The 19,315-nt window shown below is 40.3% G+C and overlaps 2 protein-coding genes across 2 annotated transcripts in view; one reads left to right on the forward strand and one right to left on the reverse strand.

The window, feature by feature from the left end:
• The window catches only part of LOC134654030 (COP9 signalosome complex subunit 4), a 176,516-nt gene that overhangs the window by 11,051 nt on the left and 146,150 nt on the right, over positions 1–19,315 (reverse strand). The window lies entirely within an intron of this gene.
• LOC134654327 (protein lin-54 homolog) lies at positions 978–17,909 on the forward strand. Its single transcript, XM_063509792.1, has 22 exons — positions 978–1,401; positions 1,709–1,856; positions 2,095–2,177; positions 2,808–2,933; positions 3,310–3,514; positions 4,008–4,123; positions 4,203–4,269; positions 4,555–4,673; positions 5,526–5,634; positions 5,946–6,028; positions 6,134–6,208; positions 6,694–6,796; positions 8,725–8,817; positions 9,074–9,144; positions 9,865–10,101; positions 10,391–10,510; positions 10,825–10,915; positions 11,942–12,149; positions 12,991–13,102; positions 14,298–14,419; positions 15,097–15,280; positions 17,743–17,909. Exons 1-22 carry the CDS (start codon positions 1,354–1,356, stop codon positions 17,752–17,754), a joined length of 2,532 nt encoding a protein of 843 aa, XP_063365862.1. The 5' UTR covers positions 978–1,353; the 3' UTR covers positions 17,755–17,909.

Genomic DNA, 19,315 nt, shown 5'->3' on the forward strand with positions numbered 1-19,315 from the left:
CGACTCCTATTCGGGTACACGTTATTTATCAGCAAGTTTATTACCAAAAAATTAATTTTGAAATATTATATTAACCCGGAACGGGATAAAAAGATAAATTGCTGATAGATACTTGGACAGATAAAAAACCTACACGTCTATAAGCTTCTACCTTAATACGTAGGTTCTACGTAATATTAACTATCCGATCCATTCGTATTCGAAAACACAAATCACTTGAAAGGGTATACCTCCACACATCACCATTTAAGTATTATATAATTTCAACCGTTATTATACACACACAAAGATTTAAACTAACAAGACTCGGAAGAGACTTAATAAAATTAAATTATAATGGTGACACGTGCACGCTTTACCAGCTCGATGTGTTTTCTACCATGTGTTTTAGTATTTTCATTGGCATAGCCACGGTGCGCGCAGGCAGCCTTTGAAAACACTTGCACATCACTATTCCGGATCATTTTTATTTGCTAGATAGTTTAACGGACAACTAAATTTAAATATTTATTTCGAACGGCAAAAGCCGTTAGAAACTGTTTTTCAATATAGTCAGCTAAACTGGGGTACAAATTCAAAAACTCACCAGCAGTTTAGCTTCACGACCTTCCAGATGGAAAAACAGCAAGCCAATGAGGTAATTTGCGTTTGTTTCTAACTGTAAAAATTGTCAAACGCAACTGCCTGAAGTGGTGGGGGTGTGGGAGAGAGATGGACGTATATGCTAGAAAAGGACAATACGACTAACTACAGTGTTGCCACTCTCAATATATTACTTTAGGTTCCGAATATCGGTACAGTTGTTTAATTGTAGAATAATCAGTGTATAATAATATTCTTTAATTAAATTACAGCTATGAAATCAAGTATCAGTTTGTTTTATTTCTGTAGGATTTGTATTTCTATTTATATAATTTTATTTTATTTGGTTTATTACGAACGCACCCAGCGCGTCCATTGTTACATTTCTTATGTTGGCTACACATAAGTTTGACATCCGTATAAAATTGAAAGAAGCGCCATCGGGATTTGTGCAGTTTTATGTTGATAATTTCTTTCGTGTATTGATTAGACGTGGAAAATCATTGGCAAATACAAGTTTATAATAGCGTTCAAGTGCGTGTGTGAAAACAATATATTATTATCCATTATAGTGCCGTAAATAATAAATTGTGACAATTTGTTTTCAACCGTGGCGACTTTGCGAGGGAGTTCAGAATATTTGACAATTTAAAATGGCGGCCTCGTTTGAACTCAAAATTTTAAGAGGGTTTTTGATATATTTTGCGTGGTGTTGACCCAGAAAGTGTGGTTAAAGTTGCAGTGTAAAGTGAGAAATATATTTGCCTCAAGATGGATCACAATTTGGATGACTCACTGAATTTGGACAGCGCTATGGGAGTGAGTATTGAAGTTGTTTTGCTTGTGTTTACCACTTTTCCTCATTATTGTTGAGGTGCCGCCGGCGTAGACAGATTTTGGTGGTGTTTGCTTTAATATATGTGAATTACATGAGTAACTATAACCCTTTTAGTCACTATTAGACCTCAGATACAGAAATACATTAGTTTTGACATCTACATTTCAAACTTACTATGTTTTCTTTGTATTGTCATTAACATGTATAAATTACATACATACATATACATAAGTACATATACATGTACATGTATAAATTAATGAAGTTAATGGTTGTTATAATTTAAAGGTGGACTTTGAGCCTCCCGGAGATGTTGTGGTTAGCCAAGCCGACATCTCACTTGATGCACACTCGCATGAAGCCAACATGCCAATGGAGTTTGAATCCATTGAGGAGCAACCAATGCTCATGGATGCTGAAAGTGAACAAATTATTGGTAAAGTTAACTATTAAGTACATCTTGTAGCATGCTGCAGTTATCATTTTGAAAAAATGTGTACTATTAACTAAAATATTTGGTATTTGTTTTTACTATCAGTAAGTAAGTTTATTCTTTTTAAATAGCTTTTTAAATATATACATTTGGTATTGTTCAAAAAATTGTGAATATATTATAATAAATAAAACCTGGTGTAAACAATTCCATTGCATAATATTTAAATGTGATATTTCAGGTTATTCCGATGACCAGTTCAATCTTCAGGATTTTCAGCATCATGAGGATCACACGGGTGCCAACACAACTGTAGTCTCCAGTGTATGTATTAACAATAATATTGTGCAGATTGCTCACTGATTTTATTTATTTAGTCTACAAGGCTTGCCAAGGCCAAGATAGCCTTCAAGGTCTTGACCTTGCCGCCTAAAACCTACTACTCTGTGGGCACCGATATCAATGTTAGTCATTTTACATGTTGTTATAAAAACAATTGGAAATCTGTATGCAGTATGTTTTGCAAGCTTTCATGATGACTTGTCAATCAAATTCTAGAAAGTTTTTTCCGATACACTTCCAGTAGTAAGTTCGGCACGAAATTTCTGTCATGAAATACCAAATTAAAACTTACATTAAATACGCAAATGGTTACACCTTGTTTTCTCTGTAGCCTTAACTAAAACATAACAACTTGTCCTTGGCCTATTAATTGTACGGCATTGATCAATTAAGCATACATAAATGGTAAATGAAGCAAGCACATATTATACTAGCTTCTACCTGCAACTTTGTCTGTGTATGATGATGGTTTCCAAGATAAAAACTATCCCTGGGATTCAAATTTTATGCCATGCCAATTTTAAATGTGAAGACTGAGTTGCGAATTGACAGACAGAGTTGCGTTCATATTTATTATATTAGTAAGGGGTAAATGTGAGTACATGTTTGCAGGAACAGCCTATGTCGCAAGTGGATACGTTGCTGGACATGCAGTTTGATCAGCAAGTATTTACCACCACAGCACCTGTTGAAATTAAACCGCAGCAAGTGCAGCAGCCAAAAATTATTTCAGTCAAGGTAATTGAGACTTACATCTCACATGACCTATTATGGGGAATGTATTAATTATTTCTGTTGTCTTACTTAATTATGTAATTTTTATATTGTTGTCTTATGTGTGTCTAGTCTAGTGTCTTATAGCAGTGTAAGTAAAACCGAGGAAACTGTGTAAAAGGTGACAGAGAGGTATGAAAGAAGAAAAATGCTGAACATCACTTCTCACATTAGTACTGGCTTTATTGATAATTTAAGTTAAGCATTAGGCTTAAAATAAATTAGTTTACTCCAATCTGTACATACTGTAGTAACAAACCCCGTGTATTGTGCACTTATTAAAATGGGTCAAATACAATATACAACTAGATCAATAAAATTATAAATGGCATGGTTGCAGGCTGCTCTACCGCAGCGCATCGCAGCGAAGAAGGAGTCCGTAGTGGTGCACGCGATGCCGCGGCAGGTCGCCATCGCGCCGAAGCCCGTGCCCAAGTCGCTGGGGCTCAAGCCACTGACTCTGGCCTCGGCGAGGCCCCCGCAGCTCGTCAAGAAGGTCTCCATCGCCGGCGTCACGGGAGCTACGCAGGGGAAGACTGTTTTGGGTAAGTTGCTTATTTTGTTAGGTAGGTATTTTACAAGCAAGAAACGTTTACCTAATTTGCCTGGATTTTTGTTGTTTTGAATTTCATAGATTCTGCATTTTATAAAGTCTATTCTTGTTCTTCGTGTCTGAGGGTTATGGTATTAAGTAATACATATATTTATTGTAAACTGTTCCTTGTCCAACCTCTAGATAAAAAAGATAAGATAAAGATAAAATATAGTTTATATTCAAGTAGGCATAATTACAATGCGCTTATGAATGTCAATTAAGTTACACCAACTCCAATCCTACACCTCTGCCCCGAGAAGATTAAATCCCCCCTTTGGAGGAGGGTATCCTAATATGGGACTGGCAACAAACTCGGCTAGAGTCTAGCGCCTTTTCTGTGGTTATTTCGTGTGAAATTTTTTGTGTATTTATTATTTGATAATTTTTGCCAATTACACAGTGCTCTTGAAGTAGATCGTTACATTTTTAATTATAATTTTCAGCTCAGATAGGCAAACAACTGGTGATGGTCCCCGGCACCAACCAGAAGATCAAGCTGGTGGCAGCCCCGAGTGGAGTTTCCAACATACAATACATACGAGCCAACCCAAATGATCAGGTAATATTTCATTGAATACCTACAGATTTTAATGAGTGATTAGTTAAGAAATAATTTAACTTTACGATTTCTTTTTCAGGCCCAACTAATTACTACCAAAAGCATATCTGGAGCGAAGCCAATGTTAACGAAATTCATCATACAAGGTTTGTATCTGTTATGTTATAGATTTGGAAATTTAATCGTTTCATGAGGCCACCTCCCAACCCAATTAGCCATTTCATTCAGGTATTCGTTTTTGTCTTTTTATTATTTTCAAGTCAACAGTTGTATGACACTAACATTAATTAATTAATTTTAAGTTTGTTTTGAACTTACTAACATTATATGGATCCACGGGTTCGAAATAAATGATAAATAAAATTAGTAATATCCATATAATTTGTCAAGTGGTGTAAAATCTCAGATTAGTTTGTGGTGTTCTGTAACAGGGCAGACAGGCGACCCGTCGAACCAGCCGGCGGTGATCACGAAGCTAGTGTCGGCGGCGCCGCAGGCCCGCTTCGTCACCATGACGCAGAGGACCGTGCCCATCTCCATGCCCAACAAGGTACGCCAATTCGTCACCATGATGGCTCCTCTACACAATGGGCCAGCGCCGGCCACTCCGAGGGACGCAGCCATGCGGTAGAATGAGATAGCAATATCACTTGCTCCCTCTAACGCATAAATGCGTCCCTTGGAGTGGCCGGCGCTGGCCCATCGTGTAGAGGAGCCCTGACGCAGAAGACCGTGCCCATCTCCATGCCCAACAAGGTACAGTCACCACATTGACGCCATTTAGGGTCCTAGCTAAAATGGTAGTTCCATACTTACGCTATGGAATGTCCAATTTAGCTAGAACCCTAAACGGCGGAACAATCACGGAGCGTGACTGTACCTACGCCAACTAAATCCTTGTACGGAAGGACATCGGAAACCGCCTCTTGAAAGTTGGACTATTGTCAGGCGTGGCTCACTCGAGATTTCGCTACAAGTACATGCGGGCCACACCAATTTTGGTGTCTAGCCATAGTTGTGCACTGCTACGGAACGGACGCCTGCTCACGCTTGCGCCACCTAGCGGTCATATCTGTCGTAATAGACGCGTTAGAGAGTGAACCTTCTGGACCTAGTACTATTATTTATTCTGTGCTATTGTTCTTCAATTTATAAGAGATCTTCAAAGCGACTAGTGAAAAGTTAAAACATGTAGCTCTGTGGTTGTGTCTTATTCGATAAAACGTAATCAGTAATGACTCTGCCATACTGACTCCTGGCTCAACACAAGTGATAATGGATATAAAAAAATCCGTCAAATGTTTGGATCCGAAATATGAGTATGTGACCTATTTTAATAATTATTTGTAATTTAGATCAACCTGAACAAGTTTTGAGAATGTCAAAGGCGTTTTTCTTATAGGTTCTCGTGGCATCGCCCACGAAACAGACGGTGCGGATAACGAAAAAGCAACACATCGTCGAGATCAAATCGCCCACCGCCGCCAAACTCATACCAACGTCACAAACAGGTAATGGTCTTTGATTATTTATAGTATTTATTTTATACCGTCATCAATATTGTTCATTGCCAATCGTAAAACTTATTATAACGAATAATACAAGGATTACGAATGGTCACACATGGATTAGACGGTAAGAATATCTATTATAATGATTATATACTGGGTCAACCAAATTTTGTCAGTAGAAAAAGGCGGCAAATTTGAAAAATGTAGGCGCGAAGGGATATCGTCCCATAGAAAATTTGAATTTCGCGCCTTTTTTTACTGACATGATTTGGTTGACCAGCTATACCTAATAAAATTTACATTATTTTCAGGGGGCCCAAAGAAAGTGGTCATCACTGCGACTCCCACACAAAACGTTATTCTCAAAACGACTGCTCCGCCTAAAACTCCACAGGTAAATATTAATAAGTTTGTATTTAATTTTTGTTTTAAAGAGCTTTATACTTGTGAAGTGTGATTATTAAACAAATAGAATTGTAATGGCTTTTTTTGTTTTTAGGTCAATAAGGATGGGAACATAACTATACAAGGCCAGAGAACGCAACTGCATCAGATAAATGTTCCAGGGAAAGGCGTAAGTGTAAACGAACATCGTTTTATTACGAGCACTAAAAATGAAGCGCGAAAAAATTGTATTACTTTTTAAAACTTGTTGAAAATACCTATAGGGAAATTTTAAATATTACGTGGATTTTTTATTAATGTCTAAAAAATAGGAATCCGGGAATCAAACGCTGGGATTTATTCTGGAGTTTGTTAAAGTAGCCTCTGTACAGTCGCCATCAGATATATCGAAGCGGCCAAGGCGCTCACAAATATCTGATCACACCTCTATTATTATTGCGTTAGAGTGCGTGTTCAGATGTTTTTGAGCACCTCGGCATCTCCAATATATCTGATGGCGACCGTATTTGACCCATACTATTCTAAGTGTGTGGTAATGTGTGACAGGACGTCTTGTGTTTTAGTATTTTCATATTATCTCAAGTCAAAAGCTCTAAATAGTTTTCCTGAAGTTATCATGTGATGTGCTGACGTGGTGTGGTGGTGTGTGTGCAGATCCAGTACATTCGGCTGGTGACGAGCGGCGCGCACCCGGGCTCGGCGACGCGGCTCAAGCCCGCGCCGCCGCCCAAGGCTGTCATGCTTACCGACGCCAAAGGTACGTGTTCGGACTACTTCACCTGTCTAACCGGGCTCACATTACTACCGACAAGGGGACCCGTTGGCTACGGGCCCTATATAGACTAGTTGATTGCTTACGGCGTTAAAAAAAACCGGCCAAGTGCGAGTCGGACTCGCGCACGGAGGGTTCCGCACCATCAACAAAAAATAGAGCAAAAACATCGTGTTTGTTGTATGGGAGCCCCCCTTAAATATTTATTTTATTTTATTTTTAGTATTTGTTGTTATAGCGGCAACAGAGATACATCATTTGTGAAAATTTCAACTGTCTAGCTATCGCGGTTCATGAGATACAGCCTGGTGACAGACGGACGGACGGACGGACGGACAGCGAAGTCTTAGTAATAGGGTCCCGTTTTTTACCCTTTGGGTACGGAACCCTAAAAATCTAAAAGTCCTAAGTCAGATTGCCCCGGACGTCGTAATGCTCGACTAAGGGTCGGTTGCACCAAACTGTTCGTAGGTATCGTTCGAGTTCGCTAAATTTTTACGTATGAAAAGTTTCATAGTAAAGCGCCGGGGCGCGCCGGCTGACGTTGATCAGTCCGTCAAATGCGGTTGGTGCAACTGGCCCTAATTGGCATCATCTGCTGTGTTCTAAAGTATTGTAAGATATGTTGTATAGTAATGATATAATATTATTATAGTCCGTCAACCAAATCTTGTCAGTAGCAATGTAAAGCAAACTAAAGTAGGGCAACACTCAAAGAGCAGTATTGCGCTAAGAAAAGCGGCAATGTACATCGAACCAACAGTTTCTTTTCCGCTGAGCGCGCCCTGCGTACGTCAATTCAAATTGTCACTCGCGGTTTATTGAAAAAAAATTGAAACATGGACGGACAATTTAAAAGCGATGTTAAAACAATGTTAATCAAAATGATGAACAAATTTGAAGATATCAAAAACAACTCCCTAACGTAGTGCTTATATTCTCTTTGTTCCCTATCTATGTCTTCTAAGTTTACTAAAATAAAATCATATCAAAATGCAGATAATTAGATAGTGCATATATTTGTTATTTACAATATAATATGCCACTTGTTAATGTAAATTAGTGTACTGTTCTGGATGAATATGACATACCTGTGTAATTTTTTTGATTGGTATATATTGTACAATATACATATTAAAAATAAAACAACTGATATTTGGGTGTTTATTTAATTTAAAGGTAAATAAGATAAGGGTCACTTTTCGACTTGGTTGCGTTGTACACGTACATAAACCGCCATAGGTAAGTATTGTCTGAAAAGATACTACCTACTACGAACGCCTTATATTGGGCAAGATTTAATCCTGCAACAAACATGTATGGATTAGGTAGATATTGCGAAAGAACGGCGATATAATCAAGGCTCTTAATACTGTTTAAAAGGTTTACCTTTGTAAATAGTCACAACTGATTGCTGAAAATATTAGACATGTGGGCCTATGGACGGTTTCCAGGACACAATTTATGGTCTTGTTGGATAGATTTAGGCATTCGTTTTAATTTTATTTATGCCTTTTAACCCTAAAACAAAAAAACTGAACATAATCTTAAAAGTTCGAAAGAGTTCTTTCAATACTTGTCATAACCTCAATTTTTAGTAATGTTTACCATCAACGAGCATGATTGTACATTGTAGGCCCCTTAGCTTTGCTTATTCTTATTTAATGTATTGGTATTTAATGGTGACAGCAGAAATATCTCTTGAAACAGAAACGATTCAGAATGAAAACCAAATGAAAACAAATAAGGTGACGGCTGTCATTCACGATCCACATTCCACAGATAAAACACAGATGACACGCGTTTTGGAATTATTTGAACACAGTGTTGCTAACCCGCGATTTTTCAAATTTGCCGCCTTTTACTACTGACAAGATTTGGTTGACGGACTTTAATAATGTCATTGTGTGTAGGAAATGTGCTTCAAATGGCTGAAAAGGTGCAAAGTGCACAACCCCCACCGCTGGTCATCGCCGGATCCACCTCCTCCATTAACATTAATAAATGTAAGATTTACTTCTGTATGAAATTCTTGAGAGAAATAAACGTCCAAAATAATATATGAAACGTAAAGAAACTCCTTTTAAAAATATTTATTTTTATTTAAAATGTTCTCAAACATATATTTTTTAATTATGTCAATATTACAACAACAACGGACACGTTTCCAATCCATGAAAATGCTTTTCTGTTTTTAATGTTACACATGATATAATACTGTCTGTTTGTAATATACTAATATAATATGTCCCGCACCCGCAGTGCCGGCGCGGTCGCAGCAGAAGTTGGTGCGCATCGCGCCCGTGGGATCGGCGCCCGCGCTCGCTGCTACCGTAAGTTATCATCTGTCAGGCGTGGCTCACTCCGCGATTTCATCGCTCCGCTACAAATATAAAGTAGCCGTCATTAGAACTTGCGAACTATGTAAACAAACCGTCATATTGAAATTGTCTCTGAATGATGAATTTACTAGTGATGGGCAAGACTCTTTTACTTACTACTTTACTAATGTCAAACCATATCGAATAATAAAATACCAAAATTAAAAAACAAGTAGTTACTTATTTTTAATTTGTTTAATCACGATCAGAAGACAAATTGGTACTTAAGAATGATGTATTGATGTATTTTACAACCGCGGCGGTAGGTACAGAGCGTGAGTTGGGTAGTGTGTAGCGGGGTTATATCACACAACACTACCCATCACAGACAATTGTAGAATTTAAAAGAAACTAAAACGTCATTCCATCAGGTCCTAATAACCTAACTTATGAAACCATTTAAAACTTTTAATTAAATATCCAAGATACAGTTATATATTCATGTATTTTACGGAACGGACCGTTTCAATAGTGTATAGTGTGAATTGTGTTTGATGGGGTAGTGTGAAAATTCAAGGAGAAACAGTCTCAAAACAAAGTTACATTGTTTGTTTACATAGTTCGCAAGTTCTATTGACGGCAACTTTATACGGGCACATTAATTTTGGTGTCTAGCAGTGGCAGTTGCCGCGCACCGCGAAGACGTAAAATAATGAACGTTTGTCCCAGCAGCAGTCGACCACAAGTGTGCGGCCCCTGCAGAGCCTGCTGGCGCCGCTGTCGCCCGCCCCGGCCGCTACCCCCGCCCCTCCACCCCCCGCCCCCGCCGCCGAGGAGGCGGAAAGCAAGGCGGCACTGCGGGACCTGCTGCACGCGTCCCACCGGGACCAGGACCGGGACCGGGACCAGGACCGGGACCGACACTCGCCGCAGAACGCTGAAGTCGAGGTCGAGTTTGAGAGACAACGGGTGAGTTGACTCTTGTTTTTTCTACGGCCGGCCGATTGTAAAATCAGCCGGAACATGAAATTTCTTGACGTATCATGAAACGCCGCCGTTCCATGACCAGCCGTATCTCGGCACGAATGGCGCGTCGATCGTATTAATTCATGTTTAGCAAACGCTTCAAAATTCTAATTAGCCCTGAGATACGGTCGGTCCAAAGGGCCTCCCCCGTGGCAATATTTTGCGTTAGTCATACATAGTCAAATAAAATGTCAGTCCCGGTCATGTCAACAACGAAATATAAATTTTCCAGAGTGAAGAAGAATCGCGGTCCAACAGCCCCGAGCCCACCCCGGAGTCCCTGGAGCCGCTCATCGTCATTCCCAACTATCTTAAATCACAGGAGCTACTACCGGATGACTTCAATATCAGGGTATGTCAAAAACAAATCTAATGTAAAATCTAGTCGCTTTCGCTAAACGTTCCATTACTTAATAGACCCTTTCGCAAAAAAGGCTTCTAATCGCGAAACACCCCTTTTTTAAACATCTTCTAAGAACTCCTTTATCTCATGTCCCATCAACGAAATAGAAGTAAATTCTAAGAGGTGTAAAAAGGGACTGTTGCTTTTTAAAAATCAGACGTAATTATAAAACGAGATATTTCGTTCAGAAGATGTTTTGAGAAAGAGACATAATTGTGCACCCTCAGCATTTCAACAATATTGTTAATAATGAATTGTTTCAGGACGAAAGGAACAGTTTTCACAACTTCGACATGCAGACCTTCAACTCGTACCACCAGGCACCGCCCACGCCGCAACCTGCCTCGGAGACCGGTAAACTTCATTTTATATACCTATTTCAACCTGCGCTAATATTCAAACCTGCGGGTACATTCAAAGTATCCCAATCATTCTAGGTGTGCGTATAATATTCGAAGGTTTTCTTCGAGAAATTTACTTGACGACAATTGGACCACGTAGGAATTATCCATTCAAACAAAAAAAAAAACAAATCAAGTCACACCAAAGAGAAAGTTCCAGACATATTTATTACCTTCTATTTTTTAAATCCGTTAAAAACGAGCATCAATGAATGGCCTCTAGACTTGAGGCGCATTCGGAAGCGAACGGTTTCCATGTTTTAGCACCATTATTGACCGAAGCGTAGCGAAGGTCTACGTTTTGACTCGGGCATTTTGCTTTTGTATGTCCGGATGTTCTCCTCTACAGGTCACAATTCTCAACCGATTCTTGTGAAATTTTGTGACCAGATTCTATGAGTAAATAATTTTTTTTGTCGATCCCGTTTTTGGAAATTTTTCAAAAATGGAGGAGTTGTGATACCTCGCGCTTAAACAAATAGTCGTATCGATATAATAAGACTATTTTCTTTTTGAGATATATTTGCATAGTAAATAGCAAAAAATGCAGAAAAATTGTATTGCTGGTTTAGGCGGTATTTAGATATTTAGTTTGTACTCGAGAATGAGTAGCCGAATTTCGTCAGCTTAGCTGAGAACTATCATGGCGCATTTTGTAAACAATCGCTTTTTTTGTTTGCACACAGAAAGTCTGGGTTCGATCCCCAGTAAGACATAACTTTTTGTATTTTTTTTTTCACTTAAACATCGTATTTTTTTTTCACTTAAACATCGTATTTTTTTTTTAAATAAATTAAAATCTTTGTATTGTTGATTGATCAAACCGCTGTGTGGCGCTGTCATCGTGCACGGTCCCAATAGCTATGCTCGCGAGGTCTACAGCTCACAGAGCCACTAGTAATTATTTGGAAAGGAAAATACACAGATTATTTATTACGCAACCTATTGGCATTTTTCTAAGTTATCTGTTTCCTTGCAGACATAATGGCATCAGATTTAGGGATGCGGCCGCGCAAGGCGTGCAACTGCACCAAGTCGCAGTGCCTCAAGCTGTACTGCGACTGCTTCGCCAACGGCGAGTTCTGCCACCAGTGCAACTGCAACAACTGCCACAACAACCTGGAGAACGAGGAGCTGCGCCAGAAGGCCATCCGCGGCTGCCTCGACAGGAACCCCAACGCCTTCAGGTAACTGTCAATCTGTCAAAACAGACTATTTAAGTGTAAGGCCTGAGTGGACGCTCGAAGCGGGGCGTGCAGCGTGGCGTCGGGCTCACAAGTGATTTGAGCAGCGTGCACTAAGGGCGCTCCTATACGCTTGCATTTGTTTAACATGCACGCCGTACGCCCCGCCCCGCTGCACGCCCAACTCGAGCGTCCACTCAGGCCTTACACTAAGTCGTGTCTTGACACTGGTTTAGAAAAATTGGTTTTGATCACCGATTAAATATCGTAGACCAGCCAGGAACAGATTTCCATGACCAATAGCTAACTCCCGGGCGAAAACACGTAAAGTGGTTAAGGGCGAGGTGTAAAGAATCCTCGTAGACATCAGCTGTCGCTCTGTCGGTGGGTTGAGAAACAGCAGCCATAAACATGTAAAAAAAAGTCATCGCATCCTGATTGAATCTTTGTCAGATACTTGTGAATAAAAATCGTCAACTGATTGTATCGTGGTGGAAAGACTGTCAACTGGTCTCTCGGTCTATCATCTCACCAAAAACACAAATTAAATGTAATAAATATGACGAATGCACATGCCACAAAAAAAAACATACTGCTAGTGGTGAAACAATCGCTGACTGCTCCGAGCAATAATTAAGAGCGAGAAAGGAAGCGTCCCTCATGACGGAACTTATGTGCGATATATATTTTAAACTGTTTATACGACAACGGTTTCACTCACTGACTGTTTCACTGTTAGTGAGTGAAACCGTTGTCGTACAAACAGTTTACGTCACTCAGTTTACACGCGCAATGATCTCATGCACCTAGTGTCATGTATACTAAGATGGCGTTTTATTCGCAGGCCGAAGATAGGCAAAGCGAAGAGCGGCGGTCCGGAGATCATGCGGCGCCACAACAAGGGCTGCAACTGCAAGCGCAGCGGCTGTCTCAAGAACTACTGCGAGTGTTACGAGGTACACTACTCATTTTTTAGGGTTCCGTACCCAAAGGGTAAAAACGGGACCCTATTACTAAGACTCCGCTGTCCGTCCGTCCGTCCGTCCGTCCGTCTGTCACCAGGCTGTATCTCACGAACCGTGATAGCTAGACAGTTGAAATTTTCACAGATGATGTATTTCTGTTGCCGCTATAACAACAAATACTAAAAACAGAATAAAATAAAGATTTAAGTGGGGCTCCCATACAACAAACGTGATTTTTGACCGAAGTTAAGCAACGTCGGGCGGGGTCAGTACTTGGATGGGTGACCGTTTTTTTGCTTGTTTTGCTCTATTTTTTGTTGATGGTGCGGAACCCTCCGTGCGCGAGTCCTACTCGCACTTGGCCGGTTTTTTTTTATAACCTATCCTCCTAAGGTCCAAGGTCCTACCTATAGTACCTATTCAGTTCGATGTAATTTAAACCATGTTCAATTGGAACAGAGTCGCTTTTGCTTTGTTTCGTTCAATTTTCAAACAACGCAAAACAACTCTATTTCCTACAGTTTAGGTTTCGAATTTCAGTGGCACATTTTGGATGTTTCGTTTGTATGGCTGGGCTTTAGGAGGCTATACTTTTAGATGTAAACATTCAAACAGGATTTAAAATTATAACGGGGTCTGTTTTATCCACTGTGGTATCCAAGAGTCAGGAAATAATTAAGAAAACAACTGTTTTTTATATTGCTATCATTATAGTACGTTTGAATAATTTCATTAAGTGTTTTTGTTAATCGTTCAACTTCCATCGTTGCGATATTGCGTAGGCAAAAAAGTTACTTCTAACTCCCACCATTGCGATATCCAGTCAAGTAATTTTATAGAAAATGCCTGGGAGTTTCAGATTCTTATATTTTGAAGTGTCGCTAGAGTTAAGTTATAAGGTATCTTTTAGAGTCAAAGGATTAATATTTTATTTAACACATTCATTGCCACCCAGCTAAACAAGATATCCGCGCCAGGTCACAAAAAAATCTTTATATAAAGCTGTAGTACCACAATCCCGACTATCGGGTCGTCCGGTCTGAGAAAAAAATCTTAAAATACCCGATAGTCGGGTTTTCGGTACTGAATGTGTTAAATATCGAATGTAGCTTCAAAGTAGAAGGTTCGGTTTAGTTCGGTAAGTCGTTTCTCTTCAAGTATACGATGTTGTACCCTTCCCCGCCAGGCGAAGATCGCGTGCACGGCCATGTGCAAGTGCGTGGGCTGCCGCAACGTGGAGGAGTCGCTGGCGCGCCGCCGCGACCGCCGCGACACCGTGTTCCGCCCGCAGGCGCTGCCGCACATCAAGTACGTACTTACACTTACTTTATATGCTGCCACTAACTTTATATACCTACCTAAAGCTTTGGATTCCTCCGAAAACGGTGCCGTCATATAGCGGCCGCAAAAGACGGCCGTCTTTACGGTGGCGACATGTGGAAAGTACCACGGCGTCATAACACACCGTCATCCACCAAGGTCAAAGCGGCAAATTTGAAAAATGTAGGCGCAATGGGATAACGTCCCATAGAAAATTTGAATTTCGCGCCTTTTCCTACTGACAAGATTTGCTTGATCATCTATAATTTACTTGGAGGATGAAATATCATCAGAAGAGGAAAATAATCGTAGTACGGAATCATTTATTCAAATCTCGTGTCATTTATTCAAAATGGCGTCACCGCTATCTAATAAAACGTTCACGAAACTATCGACACCGTCATGACGGCCGTCATTTTACGTTACGTTGACAATCAACGTAACGTAACGCCGTCTAGGAAACCGCGCCATCTTGTTTACATAGACAACGTTCAAGTGACGTCAGTCAACGCTATATAGCGGCCGTAATATGACGGCACCGTTTTCGGAGGAATCCAAAGCTTTATAGATGACAGGAAAACGTATTAGAAATTAGAACAGCTTTGCTCGCCCTGTCTCTTCAAACCAGTTTAGTGACAATATAATGTGATCCATGACATTTCCAGTTTCATGACGACGGAGGTGATCGAGGCGGTGACGCAGTGCCTGATCGCGGCGGCGGCGGAGCCCGGCGGCGCGGAGCTGGCGGTGCTGGAGCCCGACCCCGTGCGTGACGTCATCGACGAGTTCAGCCGCTGCCTGCAGGACATCATCAACGCCGCGCACCACTCCGCGCCCATGCTGGACGAGGTACCATCCTTTTTTAGGGTTCCGTACCCAAAGGGTAAAAAACGGGACCCTATTACTAAGACTTCGCTGTCCGTCCGTCTGTCACCAGGCTGTATCTCATGAACCGCGATAGCTAGACAGTTGAAATTTTCACAAATGATGTATATCTGTTGCCGCTATACCAACAAATACTAAAAATAAGATAAATATTTAAGGGGGGCTCCCATACAACAAACACGATTTTTTTTGCTCTATTTTTTGTTGATGGTGCGGAGTCCGACTCGCACTTGGCCGGTTTTTTTTACATGAAGTAACATTAGGCATTCCGCGTATCCGGGGAATTAGAACGGATATGTCGGACTCGTGGCCAAGGGGCTAAATACCGACTAAACCCTCCACGGTATGCACGTCTCGCAGCAATGGGTGCGGTGACACGGACGCTACGTACGATCCTGCATTACATCATACGTGATATACATCAATACACCTTATAAAACAAAGTCCCCCGCCGCGTCTGTCTGTTTGTATGTTTGCGATAAACTCAAAAACTACTGAACGGATTTTCATGCGGCTTTCACCTATCAATAGGTGATTCTTGAGGAAGGTTTAGGTGTATAATTTGTTAACCCGCGCGAAGCCGTGGCGGGTCGCTAGTCGTTAATAAATGCGACAGAATTGTACAATCATGACAAACGAACGCAATTAAGCTTGTTGGGATCGACTAGAGTTGTGCGTATCCATTTGCGATATCAATTCAGAGATTTCAGTGATTAATACATTTACGCAACGCGAGGCGAATATCTCACTTCCTGGCCAAGGCAAGACGTAAAACTTTAGCCAAACCACGGGCGGTAATTCGCATATTTAAGGCCCTCACCTTCGGTTCGGGCCACAAACACGTGCGATCTGGAGCATTCACGAATTCACTTCCCTAGGTATGTAATGTACTATTTAAGTCGCAATCCAGTGTTTCAATCCAACAAATGAAGTACTTGCAATAAAATAGCATTTTTATACGACTCTTAAAAATTGCAACGGCGTTTATGAGCACCCAGAAGTATTCACGTGGAATGATGCCAGCTAACAGCTAACACTCTGCAGAAGCGTGACATGGACATTTGTTGAACATACATTCTAAGTCCTTGTTAACTTCGGATGTCATCTTTAGATTACACTTAAAAATGTAAGTGGCGCTTTCACTGGAATAAATTAAATAAGTATAAACAAAATTAAATGATTTATAACGCGACTAAACATGAGCATATGAATCATGACTTCGGAAAATGCCAACAGTAAGTCCATTCAGTTCTCTATTTGTTTCTCTCTAGTGTGTATTTTAAAAGAATTACAAACATACTCTATGTTTATATCCTTAAGGTCCCTTTTAGTTTATTTCGCTTGTAACCGGCACGCATTTGTAATTTCGTCGCAATCAAAATGCCGTATAGTTAAATTAAGCGTAGAAGTGGTACTTACTCCGCGCGCAATTACACTTCAAGACACTTGTAGCATTTAGATAGTCCAAACCAAACAGAACGGCGTATAGAATGTCACACTCTGTGATTTAATGCGGTTTATTTATTCAAGTTGGTGCCTAACAAGCATAATATAATTATGAAGTCTGGTGGCAACCAGTTACCGTAGCTTATGGATATCTGCAGCACCAGAGGTGTCACATGCGCGTTGCCGACTATTAAAAAAGCTTTTTTTCATGAACTCGACATTGTAATTCCTCGAGAAAACTTTGAAAGGAAGTTCCTTCCACAGATGAGGCGGTTCCGGGTGGAATTTTCACTCTAACCATATAATGTGCCTCAGGTTTCAGGGTTCACATTCTGAATGAACGTCTTGCCGACGGCGAACGTTCCCTTTTTTAGGGTTCCGTAGCCAAATGGCAAAAAACGGAACCCTTATAGATTCGTCATGTCTGTCTGTCTGTCTGTCCGTCTGTCCGTCCGTATGTCACAGTCACTTTTCTCCGAAACTATAAGAACTATACTGTTGAAACTTGGTGAGTAGATGTATTCTGTGAACCGCATTAAGATTTTCATACAAAAATAGAAAAAAAAACAATAAATTTTTGGGGTTCCCCATACTTAGAACTGAAACTCAAAAAATTTTTTTTTCATCAAACCCATACGTGTGGGGTATCTATGGATAGTCTACCACTTCTAAAATAACAGAATGATAAAACTAAAAAAAATATATGATGTACATTACCATGTAAACTTCCACCGAAAATTGGTTTGAACGAGATCTAGTAAGTAGTTTTTTTTTAATACGTCATAAATCGCCTAAATACGGAACCCTTCATGGGCGAGTCCGACTCGCACTTGGCCGCTTTTTTTAATTTTGTAACGGAAGCTCGTCTCTTTTTAACCCCTTAGCCACCGTCAAATAAATATGATACGTATTCCTTTTCAGGCAGCACAGGCTAACATTGTTTTCCGAATAAGAGATTTGAAATAGGAATTTTGTTTCAGAGTCGAGCGTGATATTCGAGGGGGCGAGGCGTAGTCGGAGCTAGCGGCCATTTTGAAACGTGATACTGTTTGTTATTAAGATAAGTGTGAGTGGACGCGAGTCAAACTGTGAGGATCGTGGCGTGAGTGCATTAAACATTACTTACTAGTTTAGACTGCTAATTTAGGCGAGCTACGCCCAGTTGTCGCAGTTACAAACTCGCAATATTTAATTGATAATAGCAATCGGTTTGGAAATATTTCGTCTTAAAATTAGTTAAAGGCTGACTGTGTAGCTATCTTGAATTTCCAAGAAGAGGGTAAGGGTTAGTTCCCTTTTCCTTGCCGTGGGCGCACTTGTCACGACCAATCATTACTGAATAAAACGATCATGACAGTGGTGTCGAAACACCCTTTCCTGTAAGGGAGATTTATAATGTACCTAAATGCAACGTTTTGAACTTTGCCAGGCGTGTCTCACTCCGCGATTTCGTCGCTTTGCTACAGATAGCTAAAAGTACATCCGTTCGGCCCCAATTTTGGGGAAAGCCATAAGCCGCGCGTGGCGCTGTCGCCACCTAGCGGCCATATCTGTGCTGATCGTAACAGACGCGTTTTGTTAGAGAGTGAGTCTTCTGTACTTAGTACTATTATTTATTCTGTGACTTTGCTTAACTTTTTAACTAATACCAACAAAGCGTATAAACGCGGCTGTGGTGATATTGTAATCAGCCAATAAACGAATCAATCATGTATAAAGTACGAATGGATTAAATCGCATAATTTTGAATCAAAGTATGTATACAAGTTTAAAACTTTTGCTGATTGCTTAGCAATTGGGTTTTATTATTGATTGTCACTTGAAGACTGCTGTGGAATTTTGTAGTGTAAACGCAATGGAATGCATTATTACTTCTAACTTTGTAAATATTAGTAAAATAAAGCTGTAGGCAAATATCAGATTTTTATTTTGCATTTTTAATGTCTATAAACCTCATGTTGAATATTATGGAATTTAAATGAATGATTTGTATAGGCCTGTTTGTAAATACCTACTAGCGATAAGAACTATTTTATACCTTTAGACTAAGGTAATAAATGTTTATAGAAATAATATAATAAATGCAATGTTTATATGTATACCTCGTCTTTTTACTTGAATACAGCCGACATGCACAACCTGCCACCGCCCACCAAGTCAAACGAGAGAAAAATGTGCATTTCATATGTCATAGTCAGCTGAGTTAGGCCCCATACGCACTAGCGGCTGGCCGCTTAGGCGGTCCGTTTGAGCGGCCAGCCGCCCGACGCGGTTGATATAGCGGCTGGCCGCTATGGCGGCCAGCCGCTAGAGCCGCTGTTCGATTGCCAAAGCTGGCACCACCAGCTATGAGATGACTGTAAAGATAATGAAATTAAAATGTAAAAATATCGTATAACAAGCGGCATCTTACCTGCAAGCAATTCGGGTGCATTCAACCGTCTGAAAATAAGTCGACGACCTCATTACAAAACAAATAATGCGGTGACGTTCATCTGTTTATCACAGAGCTAAAATGACAAACTCACACAAGCGTTACTTCACCTTCGACAC

This window comes from Cydia amplana, chromosome 14 (assembly GCF_948474715.1).
Source record: "Cydia amplana chromosome 14, ilCydAmpl1.1, whole genome shotgun sequence".
NCBI lineage: Eukaryota > Metazoa > Arthropoda > Insecta > Lepidoptera > Tortricidae > Cydia > Cydia amplana.

What these genes read in the sequence shown, in the direction of transcription:
- LOC134654327 (XM_063509792.1), top strand. Translation starts at nt 1,354, where the DNA reads ATGGATCACAATTTGGATGACTCACTGAATTTGGACAGCGCTATGGGA. An exon ending in TGAAAGTGAACAAATTATTG is followed by an intron (nt 1,857 to 2,094) that starts GTAAAGTTAACT and finishes GTGATATTTCAG; the next exon opens with GTTATTCCGATGACCAGTTC. An exon ending in AACGAAATTCATCATACAAG is followed by an intron (nt 4,270 to 4,554) that starts GTTTGTATCTGT and finishes GTTCTGTAACAG; the next exon opens with GGCAGACAGGCGACCCGTCG.